This window comes from Erpetoichthys calabaricus, chromosome 4 (assembly GCF_900747795.2).
Source record: "Erpetoichthys calabaricus chromosome 4, fErpCal1.3, whole genome shotgun sequence".
NCBI lineage: Eukaryota > Metazoa > Chordata > Cladistia > Polypteriformes > Polypteridae > Erpetoichthys > Erpetoichthys calabaricus.
The window spans coordinates 319,608,293-319,630,121 of record NC_041397.2 but is presented as its reverse complement, the minus strand read 5'-3'; the positions used below and the strand labels follow the sequence as shown (position 1 = coordinate 319,630,121).

The following is a 21,829-nucleotide window of genomic DNA, read 5'->3' as shown; positions in this document are numbered from 1 at the left end:
ATAGAGCTTATTTTTTTTGCTGACAGGTTTTATTGTAATTGTAATTTGGTCTTTCTATTTTAACTCCGATCCTTACCCAGACTGTAAATTCTGACAGGTGTGTTTATGTCCAATCTGAGCATCAGACAATTTAATATAAAGAGGGAATTTGAGAATTGTCGATTTTAGAAGAAAACCAAAAACTAGAAGTGAACATCACATCTGTTTGGGACTGAAGCGGACGAGGGCACAGTGTGTAGTCTTCATCTCGCACAAACACTGAAGGGATTTGTCTTTATTGACTCAGGTTGTCTAACTAAATGCGTCTTGATGCTCACTGCATCTTTTTGTGTATTTTTTTTTTCCCCAGAGAGGTTTCAGGTTATTGGACCTTCCTCAGCTGTTACTGCTTTTGTTGGTGAAGACGTCATCCTACCCGCCTCACTCTCACCAGATATCAATGCTGAAGCATTTCAAGTGAGCTGGTTTCAAGATGCCTCTGATTCTCCAGTACTTCTGTACAAGAATCTCCAAATCAGACCTGAGCATCAGATGCAGGCTTATAAGGGAAGGACAGCACTTTTCAGAGAAGAGCTGCTGAACGGAAATGTGTCTCTGAGACTGCAGGGAGTTCGTTTTTATGACCGTGGGCTCTACAGATGTTTTGTGGACTCTGGACCATGGAGTGATGAAGTTCACATTACTCTGAACATTGAAGGTGAATTTTTTTTCTTCTTTTCTCTTCTTCCCACTTGTCCCCTCTATGACCATGACATGGTTTATTAATGTTGAGAAGCTATTTAGCAGTTTTATTTTTGCTGTTTTTGAGACTTTGATAATCCATGTCCTGATGGCCCTTTGGCCTATTGTAAAATTTCCTCATATAATATTTCAGCTAGTGTTGTTACATTGGCTTAAACTCCTTGGTGTTAAACCCGAGGTTTGGGTCGTATTTCTATGCAAGTACAGTCAAACTCGGGGTGACATTTAGTGATCTGCTTTTCAATGTTAAGCATAAATAACTCACGAATAGTATTCTGCTGTCATATAGTGGATGAAATAACACCATCCTGCTAAAAATAAAGAATATCTCTGTGCCTTCTTTCACTTTATGTTAACCTGATGCTGAATCATCAATATTCAAGAGTGGGGCGGAGACTTTAACCAAAGAGACAATTGCATATAGATAGATAGATAGATAGATACTTTATTAATCCCAATGGGAAATTCACATTCTTCACATATGTGTAAGCAACAGAAACAAATCTGCATCATGCAGCAGTGGACACTTGACAGGCCTTTCCAACTGTAGTTATGTTGATATTTTGATATTTACACATTTCTGTTACACATAAGAACATTTTTTTTGTTATTGGGGCGAAAAAAAAGTTTTGGCTTGCTTTTCCTGGACTAAACATAACATAAAGCAGGTTGAGCTTATTTCTTGCTTTTTGTTGTTTAATAATAATTTTTTTTAATGTCATGTTTTAATTCTGTTTTTGGCTTTGCATTTTTGTAATATGAGTTTCTTTCTTATTACATTGTGTTTCTATGTAGTGTTTTTGTTTATCTGCTTTGTCTCCTTTGTATGGAGCCAAATTAGGCATGTGACAGTCCAGGTTGCATCTACACTCCCTACTTGATTCTGAGAGCTTCTTGAACCATCAATAGTCATAAACTGAGATGAGCCGGTCGAATGAGGATACACAGAGTCAGTAAGGGTTTGGTGCAAAGTGTTAGGTGCTTTTATTTAAAACAACAAGCAAACTGTCCAAAACGTGTTGTGCATCAATAAATTATCCATAAAACCCAGAGTACTTGAAGGTTCAAAACCATTCTAAGATCCAGATAAAACAGTTGCTCAATTTTAGGTAAACCATACTGACAGTGAGTTCCTCCTCAGCCAGCCACATATCTCCCCAGCGTGTCTTCCCACTGGTGGAGGTGCCAACAGCTATGACCAGCTCTACTGACTCCCATCTTGCCTGCCTTGACCGGCTTCCTCCAGGACACACACAGGCAGACCAATGTCATCCCATACAACAGTGTGGTGCTGCCTGGATGCCTGGGAGATTAGTTCACCACCTCCTCCTCTCCTACACTGATCAATGGGGATAACCCATGGAGCAAATAAGAGTCTATTCTTAAAGCTAATGATTTTCCCTATATTCAATGAGAATCATAAGCATGTATGAAAATAAGCAGTATATCCTAATGCGCATTGAGTAATAAATATATTATTCTATATCTATACTAATAAAAGGCAAAGCCCTCACTCACTCACTCACTCACTCACTCACTCATCACTAACTCTCCAATTTCCCGTGTAGGTGGAAGGCTGAAATTTGGCACGCTCATTCTTTACAGCTTACTTACAAAAGTTAGGCAGGTTTCATTTCAAAATTGTACACGTAATGGTCATAACTGGAACCTCTTTTTTGTCCATATACTGTAATGGAGGAGGCGGAGTCGCGTATCGCATCATCACGCCTCCTACGTAATCATGTCAACTGAAAATACTGTGGAAACAGCACGGTGTAAAACGTAAGTTTAAATTAAGTATATAGAAACGCTACTGCTGCCGTTTGCAATACCATATTCGCGAGATACAACTTTAATGAGAAGACACGAGGTATAAACGAGACTTTCGATGACTTTGTAATGGATTAAAAATTGCTGTAGCGAGAAACTTTTAAGTGCAGGGTCTTAGGTAACAGCACGTAGAACGCAGGACGTCGGAAACAAAGCACCGTGTAAACCTAAAGTTTAAATTAAGTTCATAGACCTACAAAAGGTTGGCATTGATTTGAGGCAAGATTGTTTTCTCCTGTACAACTATACGTTGCATTCTCAAGAGTGTGCTTGCACGGCTTGGTCATATTACAACCGGAGTGCTGAACTGACAACGTGGTATACAAACAGAACTATAACAATCGTAATAAACGAACAAAAAAACAGCGGACAACCCGTGGATTAAATAAAAAGGCTGCTTCCATTGGCGAAGCAAGAAAAAGGAAGATCTTATATGGCGTTCGTTTATAAAACAGCAGAGAGGGTGTGTGAAGGCAGCTTCACAAAAAAACAGATCCTTAACAAATTGTTATTGGTATATTTTCCCTCAATTTAAAAAGGTTTTCTTTTGTTCTTAATAAAAATTTAAAAGCAGTACTTCGCCGGTGCGAAGCGCGGGGATTTGAGCGACTGACGCATACAGACATATTCATGAGTGCAGGTACTTTGGAAAGAAAGCACCGTGTGAACCTAAAGTTTAAATTAACTTCATAGACCTACAAAAGGTTGCCATTGATTTGAGGCAAGATTGCTTTTCTCCTGTACAACTATACGTTGCATTCTTAACAGTAAGCTTGCACGGCTTGGTCATATTACAACCGGAGTACTGAACTGACAACGTGGTATACAAACAGAACTATAACAATTGTAAAAAAAGAAAAAAAAAAAGCGAAGAACCCGTGGATTAAATAAAGTACTTCGAAGACCTCCTCAATCCCATTAACATGCCTTCCAATGAGGAAGCAGAGCCTGGGGACTTGGAGGTGGGCTTCCCCATCTCTGGGACTGAGGTCACCGAGGTGGTCAAAAAACTCCTTGGTGGCAGGGCCCCGGGGGTGGATGAGATACGCCCAGAGTTCCTCAAGGTTCTGGATGTTGTAGGGCTGTCTTGGTTGACACGTCTCTACAACATCACATGGACATCAGGGACAGTGCCTCTGGATTGGCAGACCGGGGTGGTGGTCCCCCTCTTTAAGAAGGGGGACCGGAGGGTGTGTTCCAACTACAGAGGGATCACACTCCTCAGCCTCCCTGGAAAAGTCTATTCGGGGGTTCTGGAGAGGAGGGTCCATCGGATAGTCGAACCTTGGATTCAGGAGGAACAGTGTGGTTTTCGTCCTGGTCGCGGAACAGTGGACCAGCTCTACACCCTTAGCAGAGTCCTGGAGGGTGCATGGGAGTTCGCCCAACCAGTCTACATGTGTTTTGTGGACTTGGAAAAGGCGTTCGACCGTGTTCCTCGGGGGATCCTGTAGGGGGTGCTCCGGGAGTATGGAGTACCGGCCCCCCTGATAAGGGCTGTTTGGTTCCTGTACAACCGGTGTCAGAGCTTGGTCTGCATTGCCAGCAGTAAGTTGAACCCGTTTCCAGTGAGAGTTGGACTCTGCCAGGGCTGCCCTTTGTCACTGATTCTGTTCATAACTTTTATGGACAGAATTTCTAGGCGCAGCCAGGGTGTTGAGGGGGTCCGGTTTGGTGGACTCAGGATTGGGTCACTGCTTTTTGCAGATGATGTTGTCCTGTTTGCTTCATCAGGCCATGATCTTCAGCTCTCTCTGGATCGGTTCGCAGCTGAGTGTGAAGCGGCTGGGATGGGAATCAGCACCTCCAAATCTGAGACCATGGTCCTCAGCCGGAGAAGGGTGGAGTGCCCTCTCAGGGTTGGTAGCGAGATCCTGCCTCAAGTGGAGGAGTTCAAGTATCTTGGGGTCTTGTTCACGAGTGAGGGAAGAATGGAGCATGAGATCGAGAGGCGGATCGGTGCGGCGTCCGCAGTGATGCAGGCTCTGCATCAGTCTGTCATGGTGAAAAAGGAGCTGAGCCATAAGGCAAAGCTCTCAATTTACCGGTCGATCTATGTTCCTACCCTCACCTATGGTCATGAGCTATGGGTAGTGACCGAAAGAACGAGATCGCAAATACAAGCGGCTGAAATGAGTTTCCTCCGCAGGGTGTCTGAGCTCTCCCTTAAAGATAGGGTGAGAAGCTCAGTCATCCGGGAGGGGCTCAGAGTAGAGCCGCTGCTCCTCCGCATCGAGAGGAGTCAGATGAGGTGGCTCGGGCATCTGATCAGGATGCCTCCTGGACACCTCCCTGGTGAGGTGTTCTGGGCACGTCCAACCGGGGAAGACCCAGGACACGCTGGAGGGACTATGTCTCCCGGTTGGCCTGGGAACGCCTCGGGATTCTCCCGGAAGAGCTAGAAGAAGTGGCCGGGGAGAGGGAAGTCTGGGCATCTCTGCTCAAGCTGCTGCCCCCGCGACCCGACCTCGGATAAGCGGAAGACAATGAATGAATGGATGGATGGATGGATGGATGAAGACTGAAACTGTTTCAACATTTTCCTCGGTTATTGATGTTGTAGGACGTCCTGATCTTTTCTTGTCTTCAACCGAGTCGGATCCATTACGAAGTCGATCAAACCTCTTATAAACAGTCTAAATTGTCGGTGCAGTGTCTTCATAAACCGATTTTTAACATCTGATGGGTTTCCTGAGCTTTTTGCAATTTGAAACAAAGTTTCATGTTAATGCGCTGCTCGATATCCATTATTAACGACAAACTTGAAAAAAACACTTGAACTCAACAGTGGCTCACAAACGACTGACAGAATCAAACAAGTTGAAACTTGTCACAAACTAGGCTCTAGGATGGACATGTCAGAACCTGCTGTGAATTGTTTTGCGTTGCTCTTCACCGTACTTTTTGATCACACCTCGTACTACACCAAGATTTGAGCCGCACCTCAATCTTACCTGGACTATCACATGATGTAAGCTTCATATTTATTCTCGAATGTAATGGACATCTAGAAATGTAGGGAGAAGGTGTTTTTCTCAGTCACAATTGCTGCAAGGCAGGAACCAGCCTTGGACAGAGTGCAACACTCACTCACATCTGCATTGAGACTTATTTTGAGTCATCAGATAGTCAAAACCTGCATTACTTTGGGATGTGGGAGGAAAGGTGCCAGCTACAGTACAACATGTTGAAATTCAGGTACTGTGCAAGTCAAAGCAAGTGATCATCTCTGTACCTGTAACTGGTCTGCAACAGTGGAGTTGCTCCATATAAGGTTTCCAAAAAAAAATTTGTATTTAGTTAATTTCAAAACCTTATTGTCCATATTGGGTTGACATTTATGGGTCTTGATTCAAAATGCCACAGAAGTAGTGTTCAGTTGTCTCCCTTAAACTACCATTTATGAACCATGCTAATTGACCTCATACATATGGAATCACTAAACTGCAGACTTTTATTGACTGGTAGAGCAGCCTTCTCATGATGCACCAAACACTGTGAGGTAGAAGATCTCGTCTCTAAATTGGAGGCCTGCCATGAACCTTTATTTGGTGGCATAAGCGCGGGTGTCACCATCAAGCACAAAATATATTAAATGGTAACATGTTACTGCTGCTGTGATTCCTTATTATACCTCATTGTGCCAGAGCAGTCCTGACTTTCGTCAGTCTCATCCTGGCATCACTGATTACTTTTATTTTAATGGAATGAAACTGCATATGGTTAATAAAAGCAGCTTCATTATCACTAGGTTCCCTTATTGCAATATGTTGTATTATGTTAGGAAAATCAGACAAAGGTGCAGTTTGTATTTTTATGTTAACATGTACACTCACAGCATATGGAAACTGAATTTAAGGCCATGTCAGTTGGTGTATGACTTTAGGAACATTAGGCATGATGGAGTTAAAGCTTGGCAAAAAGATTCCTGTCCTGTCAGGCAGTTCTCTGTATCAGGTGCCTGTTGCTAGAAAGCCCACAGTTGTTAAAACCTGCATATGAACAGGTGTACTCTGATCCTGGCAGTCTCTTTCTAATGCCAGGACTAGCTCACCACATAGTTCTAAGAGGATGGCTTTTGGCAGCCTAAATCTGCTCATAAGCCAGCCATCATCATCAGCCAAAAAATGTGTAAAAGCTCATTCTCTTCATATCTAACCATTTGTAAAGTCCTCAAGCAGTACCACACAAGCCATGTTGTGTCAAGCCATTAGGCTATGAATATGCTGTAGGGCATGAGATTTATTGGGAGTGTGTCAAACCTGTGTTTTTACTTCATTCAATTGTAAGCAGTTGCGTTGGTTTGTAATTCTTGAGAACAGGTAGCTGATATAAACTAACAAAAAAACAAATACGCAGTATTGGCCCTCTTAAAAGGGAACTAAAATAGTCTGCACATTATCATCCTCACTTTTATAATATGTATTTCACATCAATGCACATTATAATAATGGCTCATTAATATGCATTGTTATGTGTGCAAATCATCATTTTCCTGGTTTAGTTGCATTTAACCACATGATTGAGGGTGTCATAATTTCAATGTTGTACAGAAATGATTAGTACACATGGGCCAGAGTTGCCACAAATATATACATTTTCCCTGTAAAGTTTCCATTATTTTATATCCTAATGTTTGTGTAGAAAGTTTTATACAAAACAAAAACAAAACAGCCAACCCAACCTAAAGAAAACTCGACTAAAATCACAATTCATTTAAAATGTTTACTTCTTAATGCAAAAAGCATTAGAAATAAAATGCACAGACTAGTGGTAGCGGAATTAACCTTGGTCTATGATATTAAATAATTATGGAGTCGTGGCTAAATGACACTGATGGAGAGGAATGTGATATTAGGGGCTACACCTGCTTCAGGAGAGGCAGACGAGGAAGGAAAGGATTGGGATGTGGCGTTTTATTTGAAAAATTTTATATTCAGGCCCTTAAGCTCAAGATGGAAGGAGGAAACCCGTCCGAATCATTGTGGGTTTAGCCAGTAAGGAAGAAAGACAGAGATCTGGTTAATGGAGTTTGCTATAGACCGCCGAATTCTGATATTTCAGGCAATAGCATATTCTTTAATCAAATAAGACGTATGTGAAATAAGGAGGACATGGTGATAATGGAGGGACTTGAACCTTCCAAGCATTTATTGGGAAGCCTCATTCATAAATTTAAAAGAGGAAACCAAAGTGGCACTGATGGCAGATGACTGTTTTCTCACCTAGTTGGTTTAAAGTTCAACATGTGATGACACTTGTCCAGATCTCGTCTTTCTGTTCTTGTCACACTGTCTTTATTGATCAAAAGTTCTTTAAACTTCAAGCAACAGCAAAGACAACATTGAGATCATCTTTAAAAACACAAATGTTTACCAAAATGAAGACTTCCAATCTGAGGAATGCAGACTTCATGAGGAAGAGTAAGGATCTAGGAAACTCTGAATGAGAAAGCAAAAACTCGGCCACTACAGTATAAATGAGAGGTGGTGTCACTTCAGAGACCTTCTGATCCAGGCTGAAAATAAGTTTATTACAATGACCAATAAAATGAAAAAATACTAGAAAACTATCCAAAATTATTAATAAAAAAACAAAACTTGATCAGGTCATTAAACAAGAAACTTGAAGTCAGAATTATTTGGCTGTTCATTAAGTAATAACAAACAAGGTTCAAAAGGTCACACTAGAATCCAAAATAATATTGCTAGAGAAGCCAAAATGAACAGCAAGCAACTGTTTTGGGTTCAACCTGAGTAAAACTATGATAAAAGAAAATTTTAGAAACCTGTGGGACACCAAAAGAGAAATAATTGAAAATGAGAAGAAAATAGCAAATGATCAAGCTGATTTCGCTGCTCAGGCAGTGTAGTGTCCCTTGGGCGGCTCCCAGCGGCAAGCGGTGACCCGTGGTCCATAGTCACCGGGGCCACAGCTATCACTCGTGTACAGGATGGAGGCTTGATGGGGCGGTTCGCTGCCCGCCCACTATGCCACCGCAGCTACTGCTCCTGACTGGACGCAAGCTAGATGGAGCGGAGGCGGGCGTTTCACTGCCCGCCCACCGCATACAGCTGCCCTGTTCGTTCTCGGTGGGCAGCTGGTAATGCTGCAAGCGGTGACCCGGTTGTGGCTGAACGGAGGCCATTGATTGTGAACGGTACGGCGGGGGGTAGCATTGTAGGGTGGCTGCCTGTTGAATGGGGGTGGTGGTGGGCGATTCATTACCTGCCTTTGGCCGCACCGTGTTCGTTCTCGGTGGGCGGACGCTGCAGGCAGCATACTGTAGTGGAGGTGACTGTGTGGTGGGCGGGTAGTAAACCGCCTCTTGCCGCCCCCATTCATTCTCAATAGCAAGCCTGCTTGTACTGTTACGCACATAGCAAGAAGATGTCTCTTGTCAGTACATCAGACGTGTTGACGACTGGTGCCTTCCTGCTGTGATAGCGTGGACAGTGCTGTACAGAAAAGCTCATCTTAACCTTTTGTCATCACCCTTTAAGAATGTCTCTGAAACACAAATCTGATGCACGTGCTGGTGAAACAGTAGAGAGAAAAACCATCACCATGGAAAATAAAGTAGAAATAATAAAAAGGTCAGAGAGGTGAAACTCCATCATTCATTGGCAGAGCACTTGGTTACAGCGAGTCAACAATAGCATTTATTAAAATAATGGACCTGTTCCGACTTACATACAAATTCAACTTCAGTACAAACCTACAGTCCCTATCTCGTAGTTATCTGGCTCTACTAAGTTCCAGAAATGCTTTGAATGCTGTTGAGACTTTAACTGCACATTATTTTGAAGGTTTACTAATGTATAATATATAAAATCCAATGTCTGCCTGTCTGCATGTCTGTCCGCTTTTCACGGGAGAACTACTTAACGGATTTAGATTGGAGTCTTTTCTATAACTTGCTCGAACATTCTGGTTGATTTTCCGACTTCTCTCATTTGGCTATGTATCAGAGGGTATCTCTCAGTAAGGGCATGCACAAAAATGCGAGCTTCAAAAGGGCGACCTAAATTGGGCGCAGCGAATAAAGGCGCGCGTAAATAAAGGCAAGCTTCAAAACGACAACCTCAATTGAGCACGGCGAATAAAGGCGTTCGTAGGTGATTTAGTTCAAATGGCTCTGGAATATGTGAAGAGCAACAAAGGTGCAGATCTACTCGTAGTTGAAGGCTACACATTCAGAAAGGAGAAAACTATCAATGGGAAACACATCTGGAAATGCACTGAATATAGGATTGGAAAATGTTCGTCTCGCTGTCATACCAAAAATGGATTATTCGTCAAGAGCCTTTTTATACGCTCTATCATTGCCTTTATCTAATAAATTTTCTGTAATTTTGTTGCATTTTCCTTTATTCGCTGCGCCCAATTGAGGTCGCCCTTTTAAAGCTCGCCTTTATTCGCCGCGCCCATTTCAGGTCGCCCTTTTGAAGCTCGCCTTTTTGTGCGCACCCTTATTGAATAGACCCATATCAGAGTTCGCTTGCCGTACCGATTTATTTGCGCAAATCCGAGATCCACGCAACGGGTCGTGGGGTGGGGCCTTCCTCACTCACTTGCCAGCTTCGGGGCATGTTCTTTAACTCTGCTTAGCTAGCGAATGAGAGAACAATTAAATTCAATTTTGTTTAATATTTAAAATAAAGTGTTACTTAGGTCTTGATGAGTTTGAGTCCGGATATTCTCTTAAGTGTATGCCACATTGAAAAGACAGATTGCAATTCAGATTGTGGATTGTGATTTTGTGTTAAAAGAATCGTGATATGATTTTTTGGAAAGGTCGCCCACCCCTGATTCATCAACACTTTTGCGAGTGTCACACACGTGCGCATGGGAGGCAGCTAACGGGCTTGAGTAAGGGCAGTTCCGAGGCATGCCGGGATGTGGCAGAGTGCACGGACTCTTTTTCTCCCTTTCCTGTAGACCGTTCACGGAAGATTCCACCAGGATCTCTTGACGTCACTTCCGGGACCGAGCTTATGGAAGGAGACCTTGCCGGCTCCGGCCCCTTGTGATGTCGCGTCTGGGCTCGAACCAATGGCTGAAGACCTTCATGAGCCTGACTCCTATGATCTCACTTCCTGTCTTCCCCTTTAAAAGCCTGCACCTTTTCCCTATTCCCTCAGTTCTCTTTTGGACTCGGTTGTGTGCACATCAGTAAACAACTTTTGCAGCCAGGAAATCAATTATACGGGTGGCTGCCCCAAACCTTTCTATGACTCTGTGTCGAGTTTGTGACACGAGCTGCTTGGAAAGAGGTTGCGAGTGACGTGTTGGAGACCCCTGGTTTAGAGACTTTAGTTTAGTTTAATATTAATATGCTGCATTGACCAGAGATCCCTTCATCCAGGTGATAGTGATTTGCAAATGTTTAAGGACTGATTACAGATGCTCTACTCTACCTGCCATTTAACTCCCAAACATCCTCTTTGAACAGCCTGCTGGCAAAATGAGAGTCACCAACAGCAGTTATAGGTTATTAGTAACAAACCGGGAGGTGTGTGTTCTTTTGAGGCAGAAACAAGAACAAAGAGGTTTCTAAATGACTGTGGATTACTACTGTATTAATCATCAGAGGGCTCAACCAAGAATAACCAGGAGTCCTAACACTAAGACTGAGAATTTACTCTGGATGTCGAAAGCTATTGGTCATCACCAAAAGATCTGAATCTGAAACACCAGTACATCACTTGTTCACAGTTCAAATCCGTAATCTTGGAGAAAGGACGAATGGAGTCTCCATGATATGAATTGTGGTGCCTCCTATGAGGTGGTCTCTGAGAAACATGCAGTGTCTTCGGGTGACCCATTTAGTACCTGCTGAAAATCTCAGATGTGGAGTGTACTTTGATTTGCTTCATTTGGTTTTATTTTCTTTCTGGTGATTGTGAGATAGAAGTAAAGAGGTCAGTTTCTGGTTGACGCTTATGTGCACAGACCTTGTGAGCGCACTGTTTTGCCAGAGCACATATTTCCTATGTTAGTTTAAATAACCAAGTTCTAATTCTGTCTTGACTTTAGGATTGTTTTTTGTGTAAATGATAAGCACAACTTTATACCATAAGTGGTGAATTTTCTAAGATATCAATAAATGACTCGGAGGATGATGATTGAACACTCAAATGTATTTTATTGTTTAAGTTACACTTTCAGTAGAAGACAGTAGTGATACTACCACACGTCTATAAATGAGAGATGACTGAAGTGGTTACACTCAGTGCAAATAATAAAAATAAGTATGTGAGCCAGAGTGTGGTGGAGACACCATGGGCAGCTTGAAGAACTCAGGGTGGGAGGTGGGGTTACAATCATAATAAACAACACCTTGATCCTGTTTGGCCTTCAGCTACTATTAATAAATTCATTTTGGCCGACTAGACCAGAAGCATTGAGCATCCATCCTTTAAAAGATAAAACAGTTATTCATGATTTTTTTTTTCTTTATGCTCTTTGTTGGTCTCCATTTCCTCACTTCAGTAGTGACTCTCGTAATTTAAACAGACTGTGTGTTTTTCTTAATAACAGTTTATTTCTTATATCCTTTTATAATAGACTTCCATGTTGCCTCTTCCTTTTCATCCCTCATTGTTCTCTTTCTTGTGTCTTGATAGCTTTAGGTGGCCATCCCTCCATTTCCATCAGCTCTACAGAGAATAAACAGACCAGACTGGAGTGCACATCTGACAAGTGGGGCACCACACCAGACGTGACCTGGAGGGACATGAATGGAATGGATTTGACGCCTGAGTCCAATGTCACTGAAGAGCTGGATGGTGAGGGATTTCTCAGAGTCAGGAGCTTCATCCCCATCAAGCAGGAGTTCAATGTGTTCTCCTGTCTCATGAGAAGTAAAGTGCCAAAGCCTGACTGGCATTCAGGCCTTACAGTCTACGGTGAGTACTCTAAGTTTTTGGCCTCCTCATGTCACTCACTCTGAACTGCTGTGACTACCAGAAGGTTGTTTTTCTCATCTGAACTGCTGCTTCATCCAGAACTATTTATTTGCATCCAGTGCTTCTGGGGTTGGCTTCAGGTCACCACGACTCTGAAATGAGTTAAGTGGGATTGAGAATGACTGACTGACCTTCATGAATACAACCAATTTCTGAACAGTTTACATTGATGCACAAAAAGTAGATTTAATATCAAATCTAATTTTGTTTCTCACAGAACAATATGGAGTGAAAGGCCAAGTTGTTCAACTGCAGTGACTGTGCCTTTAATGAAGAAAAAAAGGCAATAATAGTAATATAATAATAGACCACTATTAATTATATACTAGACCAATATTACTAAAAACCATTGTTAAATATCACTAATACTGCTAATTATATTATTATGATAAAACTGGGGTTCTCCGCCCCATGCTCTCTTCGCTCGCCAACCCCCGGGTTTGGTTAACCAGATATACAATTTAAAGAGATTATTTTCATTCATTTTTTATTTCTTGATATTTGACAGTAATAAAGCTGTAGTGAATGAGTTGTTCCTCCTCCTTTTAGCCTTTAAGCCAGCTGCTGCTTGTGCCGAGCCGCGTGTTCTGCTTGTCGCACTGTGCGTCGATCATTTAAAAGCCTGTACAGCAGCTGTCCTTTTGTCTCGCGAGACATTAAAGTGTCTCCGAGAAATTGTTTGTAAGTAGGGCGTGACATGCAAGTAGTCTCACGGGACTTCAAAGTGTCTTCTGAGAAGATCACGTCTCGACCCAAGATTTTTTTATTATAATAATGAGATATGTGATAACAAGGGGGCTCTGCCCCCTGCTCGCTTCGCTCGCCTACCCCCGGCGTTGGGTATCCTGAAATACATTAGTCGAGCTCACTCGTTTTGGAGCCATGCCCGCTTTCGGTGCAGTATTTTAGACGGCGTAGTAGGCGCCTGCGTTCATTGATATTATCCAGGCGGGCTCGTGTTTGTATATCCGTCAGTCGAGCTCGTTCGTTTTGAACCCGTGCCTGCTTTGCTTCCGCAGTTTCAGACGCGCGTTGTAGGCGCCTGCGTTCATTGATGTTATCCAGGTTTTTTTTTTTTCTTTTGGAATTGTTTCAATTTCATTATTTGCACTTTTACTTTAAAGCTTCATTAAAAACAATTTTTTTTGGATACACATTGTGACAATGCCCGTAAGTGAATATCGTTTCTGTTTCTCTAATAAATAATCTGACCTTTTCTAATGTTTGTCCCAGTGATTTATCAATTGTCATAGCAAATGCTATTCTCACGGTAAACTGTAAAAATTTTAATATGAATGGCACGTCACGATCTCCTTTGGTGTGTAATGTTATTTGCGGAATATATACATTACCTTTCTTTTTTGCCTGTTAAAATTTGCATCGCTTCTCCGTGATCATCAATATACACTTGACCGAATTGTGTATTCTTTGAAATTTAACTTGTCGTTGCTTTAACTGTTCCGGGACCACAGATTCTCATAGCGTATGGTCCATTATTGTGTAAATCCACGTTTTGTGCATTGAATGATGCAAATGCGAAAAGACTTTGTTGTTTACTCTTTGCCTTTTATTTCTGACCTCGATTTGTCCTGCTATTTTTTCAATTACACCTGGCTCTGATGATTAATCACCTTTTGTTTGCGGTAATGCAATCTTTTCTATCTTTTCTTTGATACTGTAGCAACTGACATGATAAAATGTCACAAAAGTTTTACTTGAACAATCGCCGACTTCCTGACCCCAAACACAACTTTCTAGCACCCTTACTGCATCAATCAATACCCCGCTATCAGTCTTCCGTGCTAAACTCCACCCTCCCTCAATTGAACCTAACAGTCACTTAAAACCAAAAAGCCCTCAACCTGGGTGGGACGCCACAATACTTTTGGATTTTCCTGCTTTCATACTCTGTACCTTTCTCTGCATGTGTATCACGCCATCGTTTGTTGGAGCCTGTCGAATTCCACTGCTTTCATAATACCTTATCTGCCTTTTTTTCTCTGCAACGCCTTTGGGTCTCTATTCTCCGTATTGTCCTTATACGCTTTATATGTGCTGAGAGCACATGATCTGTGTGTACTACATGACTGAGTGTTTTTTGATGGGTGAGCTCTTATATGATGAGCTCGTTCGTTTTGGAGCCGTGCCCGCTTTGCTTGCGGCATTTCTGACCCGCGTTGTAGGCGCCTGCGTTCATTGATTTTATCCAGGTGGGCTTGTGTCTGTATATCCGTCAGTCGAGCTCGTTCATTTTGAACCCGTGCCTGCTTTGCTTCCGCAGTTTCAGACACGCATTGTACGCGCCTGCGTTCATTGATGTTATCCAGGTGGGCTCGTGTTTGTATCGTTGAGCTGTATTGTGTTTGAATTTGGTGTAAAGCGTTCAGCGGTTTGTACAATCCCAAGCATCACATTAATCCTAACTTCACTCCGCAGTAGTGCCACTCACAACATGGCGGTGACGCCTGCGACCTTCCGTAGTAGTGCCACACACAATATGGCGGTGACGCCTGCGCCTTCCGTACTATCTTTGTGGACCTGTGGGGCCACCGTAGCCTCTTCTATTTGAATCTGGGCTGCAGCGCAGAATCCTCTTTTCTGTGTAGCTGTGTCGTTAGTCATTAGCTATGGGTGCGTTGTTGCTTCATTTCTCATTCACGTCAGTTGAGTTCTTTCGTTTTTGGGCCGTGACTCCTTCGTTCGCAGTGGATACGACTTCGCTTGCGGTTTATGAGACGGGCACTGTACGTGCCTGCGCAGTATGTCTCATGGTCCCATCGCCGTGTACTTGCGTCCATGCCATCCGGTTTACCATTCTCGGTTAGTAATATGGATAAATTTTTTTTTTTTTTTTTTTTTTTTATATTTTTATTTTATTAATTTTCATTGTAATCATTCCATACAAACAGATCCATTTATAACCCAACAAATTTGAAAACAAATCAAACCCCATCCCTGAGAAGGAGAGCTTAGCTAAAGGAAAATTTCTTTAAGCTTTTTAATAAGGCAACAGTAGACAAAAGAAGGGGAGAAGTAAATATCTATATAAATAAGAGATGGAGAAGGGAGTTAAATACAATAATAGTTAATTCTCTTATTCTAAAATAATATTGATTAAATCCTGCCAAGTTTTGAAAAAATTTTGTACAGATCCTCTAACTGAAAATTTGATTTTTTCAATTTCAAATAATATAAACATCAGTTTCCCACTGACTTATAAGAGGAGAATTAGGATTCTTCCAATTTAACAAAATAAGTCTGCGTGCCAAGAGTGTAGTGAATGCAATCACCGTTTGTTTGTCCTTCTCCAATTCAAGTCCATCTGGAAGGACACCAAACACAGCTGTTAGTGGGTTAGGAGGGATTGTGATACTAAGGCTGTCTGAGAGGCACTTAAAAATTTTTGTCCAAAATGATGTTAGTTTGGTGCAGGCCCAGAACATGTGACCCAGTGAGGCAGGAGCTTGGTTGCAGCGCTCGCAGGTTGGATCCTGGCCTGGAAACATTTTGGACAGTTTTAAGCGAGACAGATGAGCTCGATATATAATTTTTAGTTGAATAATTCTATGCTTTGCACATATAGAACTCGAGTGAATTCTCTGCTTTGCTACCTTCCACTCCTTTTCTGAAATATTGATTAAGAGATCTTCTTCCCAATGTCCTCTTGGATCTTTGAAAGGTAGGGACTCTAATAAGATTTTATATATTGCGGAAATAGTGTTTGTTTCCTCGGAATTGAGCAGTATTTTTTCCAGCATTGTGGAGGGTGCAAGGTGGGGGAAATCGGGCAATTTCTGTTTAACAAAATTTCTAATTTGAAGATAGTAAAAGAAATGTGTAGCTGGGAGGTTAAATTTTGAACGTAATTGTTCAAAAGATGTAAATATGTTGTCTATATAAAGATCTCTGAGCATTTTAATCCCAAAACTTTTCCAGGTATTAAAAACTGGATATACTTGCGAAGGTTGAAAGAGGTGGTTCCCTTGCAAAGGTGCCACTGATAAAAGATTTTCCATCTTAAAATGCTTCCTAATTTGGTTCCATATTCTGAGTGAGTAAAGCACAATTGGGTTATTAGTATATTTGCGATAACTTTCATTTATTGGAGAGCAAAGCAGGGAATATAAAGAAGTACTACAGGATTTTACTTCTATTGCAGACCAAGCCTGTGTATGTGCATTTATTTGTGTCCAGGTTTTTATGGCTTGTATGTTTGCTGCCCAGTAATAAAACTGAAAATTAGGTAAAGCCATGCCACCTTCTGCCTGAGGTCTTTGTAGGGTCGCTCTTCGGATACGTGGGTGTTTTGAGTTCCAAATGAATGAGGTTATTATTGAATCTAACTGTTTAAAAAAACGATTTAATGATATATATTGGAATGTTTTGAAATAAAAAGAGAAGTTTAGGAAGGATATTCATCTTAACAATGTTAATTCTTCTGGCTAGAGTGAGATGAAGGGTTGACCATCTATGCAAGTCTTGCTTAATTTTTTCCATACAGACGCCAAAATTTTGTTGATAAAGAGCTTTATGTTTACTTGTGATATTTTACCCCTAGATATTTAAACTGATCTGCTATGGTAAAAGGTAGGGTGTCTAATCTAATATTATATGCTTGTGAATTCACTGGAAAGAGTATACTTTTATTCAGATTAATTCTAAGACCAGATATCTTTTGAAATTCTGTTAGTGCTGTTAAAAACAGCGGGGACAGTGTTTTCTGCATCTGATATATATAAGACCATATCATCTGCATATAGAGAAATTTTCTGTTCCAGTCCTTCTCTGACAATCCTCTTTATCTGATAAGAATTTCAGCAGTGAACCGCCAGTGGTTCAATAGCGATTGCAAACAACAGTGGCGACAAGGGACATCCTTGTCTGGTACCACGTTCTAGTTTAAAGTAGTCTGAGCAAATGTTATTAATACAAACTGAAGCTTCTGGATTGGTATACAGTAGTTTGATCCATGCACAAATATTCGGGCCAAACCCAAATTTCTCCAATGCAGTGAAAAGGTAATTCCATTCAATCATATCAAATGCCTTTTCTGCATCTAATGATAGTAATATCTCTGGGGTGTTTGATTTTGCTGGTGAATATATAACATTAAACAAGCGTTGGAGATTTGAAGATAGGTGTCGGCCTTTAATAAATCCAGTTTGATCTTGTGATATTACCGAGGGTAGCAGTTTCTCCATCCTTCTAGCTAGGATTTTTGAGAGTATCTTAACATCATTATTCAGGAGTGAAATTGGTCTATATGATGCACATTGTAACAAGTCCTTATTTTGTTTAGGAAAGACGGTGATTAATGCTTGTCGAAATGTTTGAGGTAGTATTTGGTGGTCTTTAGCTTCTGTAAATGTTACCAATAAGAGTGAGCTAGCTGAGTGGAGAATTTCTTATAAAACTCTACGGGGTAACCATCAGGGCCTGATGATTTCCCGCTTTGTAGTGACTTTATAGCGTCTAGTAATTCTGTTAGCGTTAGAGGTTTATCTAGTTCCTCAGCACTTAAAGCATCTATTTGTGGTATTTGTGAATTTCCAGAAATGCATTAGATTGCGTGTTGTCTTCTTTGGGCTCAGTGGAATATAAAGACTTATAGTAATCTCTAAATGTGTGCATTATTTTATTATGGTCGATGATTTCTTCTCCATTCTTGTTGGTGATTACTGGTATTGCATTGTGAACTTCTTGTTTATGAATTTGTTGAGCTAAAAGCTTATTAGCTTTTTCTCCGTGTTCATAGTAATGCTGTCTAGACTTATAAATAAGTTGTTCAGTTTCTTTAGTTGTTAAGATGTTAAGTTCTGTATGCAAGGCCTGCCTTTTCCTGTGAAGAGCTTCACTTGGACGCCTGGCTTGTTCTTCATCTATTCTAGTAATTTCATTTCTTAGCTCTGACACTTTCTGGTTTCTAATTTATTTCTATGGGAAAGATATGAAATAATCTGGCCTTTTAGGAAGGCCTTTAGAGTTTCCCAGAGTGTTCCTGCAGAAACCTCTGTAGACGTGTTTGTCTCTAGGAAGAAGCTGATTTGCGGTTTATGAGACGGGCACTGTACGTGCCTGCGCAGTATGTCTCATGGTCCCATCGCCGTGTACTTGCGTCCATGCCATCCGGTTTACCATTCTCGGTTAGTAATATGGATAAATTTTAAATAAGTAAATGTGTGGATGGACTCGGAAGCTCTTCCTCAGTCTCCCTGGACTGCACTTTAGGCAGCAGTTCTGTTTATCAGACTACAACAGAGTAGAGGCCATTGTTGGGTATCATTGATCATTTTTTTGGTTGGTGCAATTTCACTTGGTGTAGATGTCCTCAAAGTTAGGGATGCACATCCATTGAGGTGTTCATCAGACTGCACCCCTCCCTGCAGAGCCTTGTGGTCCTGCTGTGTGCTGTTCCCAAACCAGGCAATGATATTTTCTGTCAGGATATTTTTAATGGTGGATGTGAAAAAAAAAAATAAATAAATTCTTTAGTATCTGGCAGGGCAGCTTGAAACGGAGGTGTCTGAGGTGGTAAATACTTTGTCATGCCATCTTCACCGATTTATCAGTGTGCTTGGACCAAGTCAGGTCTACTGTGATGTGGACATCAAGGTGTCTGAATTCTCCACCTGAGTGCTGTTAATACTGATGGGGTGGGATTGTCTCCGCCATTTCCTCGCAGTGTCCATAATCAGCTCCTTTGTCTTGCTGATAGGCTCTAGTCGGGCGCGTGCCTTTTTTCGAGAATGGCTGGGGGTGCCTGCCTGATCATGAAGACACGTGCAAGTGAGCGCATTATGCAAGTGTCTCATTAATTCCTCACAGGGCGCAGCACGTTCGCACCTGCGCCCCGTGAGTGACATTAGTTTATAGGAACCTGCATGGGACACCAAGGGAGGACAAGATCGGGAAGGAAGAAAAGAAAGAAAAATGAAGGGAAAATGGAAGTTAAAGGAATGCAAGCAAAAAAATAGGCAAGCAAGTAAGCGAGAGAGACAGAGAGTTAGAGCCGGTGCATGTTGAAAGAAAGCAGGCGGACAAGATGGAGCTCCAGGGATGAGCATTTTTGGCCAGCACTCAGGATGGGGATGAGGGGTCGCTCAGCAGGAGCAGCCATCCTACTCGGGAGTGTACTCTTGCCGAGAGGAGCCATTGAGTTGGCAGCAGTAGGAAGACAATGGTCTTTCGCCAGGTTGAGCCATTTGCCAACGGAGCGACTCCCTGTGAAACGCTGTGGGATAGGCATAGGTTGTCTCAATAGGTTGTCTGTGCCTGCTGGTGGATTTCTACTCGGACTGCAAGGTCTAAAAAGGTCACGTTGAGGAGACTTCAGTTTTAAAGGGGCACCAGGGCTCTGAATTTGAAGGGACAGTTTCCTGCCTGTGTGTTTTTAACCTCGTTTTTAAGGAATATTTATTGGATTGTTTTCAACCTCCACAGACTCTTCTTTGTGTGAATAACTTAATGACTTTTTGCACTGCACTTTGGAACACTAGTTTTGACTTGTTGTAATAAAAGCCCTGGAGCTCTTTTGTGCCTAGCTCTTTTGCTTTGAGTGTTGTGTCCTCATCTGCTGATTCATCCTGCGGGTTCAAGAGGCTCCTGTAGAGCACCGGAAGCATGGAGCTGACCCGCACTGTCACAATTTGACAGACCTCAGCTTTTCCTGTGTGTGGCGTCCAATCTGTTTGTTAGGTGTTCTACCACAAGGTGATTCATATAATCCAAGACTAGTTTCTCAAAGGTCTTCATCATGTTATGAGATATATGTGCCATAGTTCTTTAGTCATTAGGTGAAGTGGCACCTGTCGTCTTTAGAATATGAACTATGCAGGATGTTTCCATAGCAGCAGCACTTACGGACTGACTGAGAAGGTTAACAAGGACACCACAAAGTTGGTCAGCACAGGCCTTAGGAACTTGAGGATCTTTCTGGTCCTGCAGCTTTTCCTGTGTGTAGCTTCCTCCGTTTATTCCTTACTTGGTCTTCAGTTATGGACAGTCCACACTGATGGTCAGAGGTGTAGGCATCACTGGCCATTTCAGTTTGGAGTCTGGTTATTGGAAGAAGATGGCAGTGGGAGGGAAAACCTATTTAAAAAATTGGCTCAGGGAATTAGCTTTGTCCACATCCCTTTTTAGCACCTGAGCCCTGGATTGCTTGAGTCCAGTAATGATGATCATTCCATTCCAGACATCTTTCATGTTGTTCTGATTGAGTTGTTTCTATTTCTGATTTGTAAGCTTCACTTACCTTTTTCTTTCACACATGCTGTACATCCTTCAGAGCCTTAACCATATTTGATTTCTCTTCTCTTTTTCTCATTCAGTAGACCTTGTAGCGCCTTAGTAATCCAGGGCTTATTATTTGGAAAGCAGTGCACTGTCTTTGAGGCTACCACAGAAGTTAATTTAGTCTGTAATGCAGTGACCGAATCTCTCAATATTGTCCTTATTTCACTTGCATATCACTTCCCAGTCTTGCTTATGGAAGCCATCATTCAGAGTCATGTCAGCCTCCAGGCTCCCCTTTATCACTATTCTGGTGGTAACAATTAATAGTAACAGGCACGTGGCAGCAAAGAGAGTCTGCAAAATGGCTGCATCTGTAGTAGCTTTATACTGAGGTCTGAGTTCTCTTGACTGTCGCCTCTTGGCAGGCTCAGTGAGATATGCGATAACTCGCACCTTACGTACAATGTGTTAAGGGTCTTTTCTTTTTAGTATTTGGGGTGTGGTCCTTTTCTGAAGTTTCAAGCTCTGGTATGCCGTATTCTGATCTTCTGGTTTTTCCTGTTTTTTGACCTTTGTTTTATTTTCTGAGCCCCACCTTCACTGTCCTTGAGGTCTGGCACATTTTTTTACATTCACTGGCAGAACAATTACCAATGAATTGTTGACTACTAGCAAACTGAATGCTGTCTAGGTTAGTAGCTCTTATCTAGGGTGGCACAGCAGCACTTCTGATTCATGAATCTCGCATCTTAGGTTTGAATTACCTGCCTGGTCATTCTTCACGGTGAGTTTGCATGCTGGATTGTTGTTTTCTTTTACATCCACAAACCCGCTCGGTGAAGTGACATTTCCAAAATAGTGTGAGTGGAAGTGTGGATGAATGTGTGCAAGTGAGTGTAACATGACAACTTGATTATCTAAATTTTGATATTTTCCAATAGGAGGCTCTAGCTCCCTGGAAATACGTTTGTTTTGCAGTTGTGGCATCTTAAGTAACCTGAACCCAAATAAATATATTATAAAGAGGCAATATCCCTTCCTTTAAGAATCAC

At 41.8% G+C, this 21,829-nt stretch overlaps 1 protein-coding gene across 1 annotated transcript in view; it reads left to right on the top strand.

The window, feature by feature from the left end:
- The window catches only part of LOC114641131 (uncharacterized), a 112,784-nt gene that overhangs the window by 5,884 nt on the left and 85,071 nt on the right, over positions 1-21,829 (top strand). The window contains exons 3-4 of the mRNA XM_051925834.1: positions 350-697; positions 12,201-12,482. Of these exons, the coding sequence (XP_051781794.1) occupies positions 350-697; positions 12,201-12,482 (630 nt within the window). The remainder of the gene's footprint in view (positions 1-349; positions 698-12,200; positions 12,483-21,829) is intronic.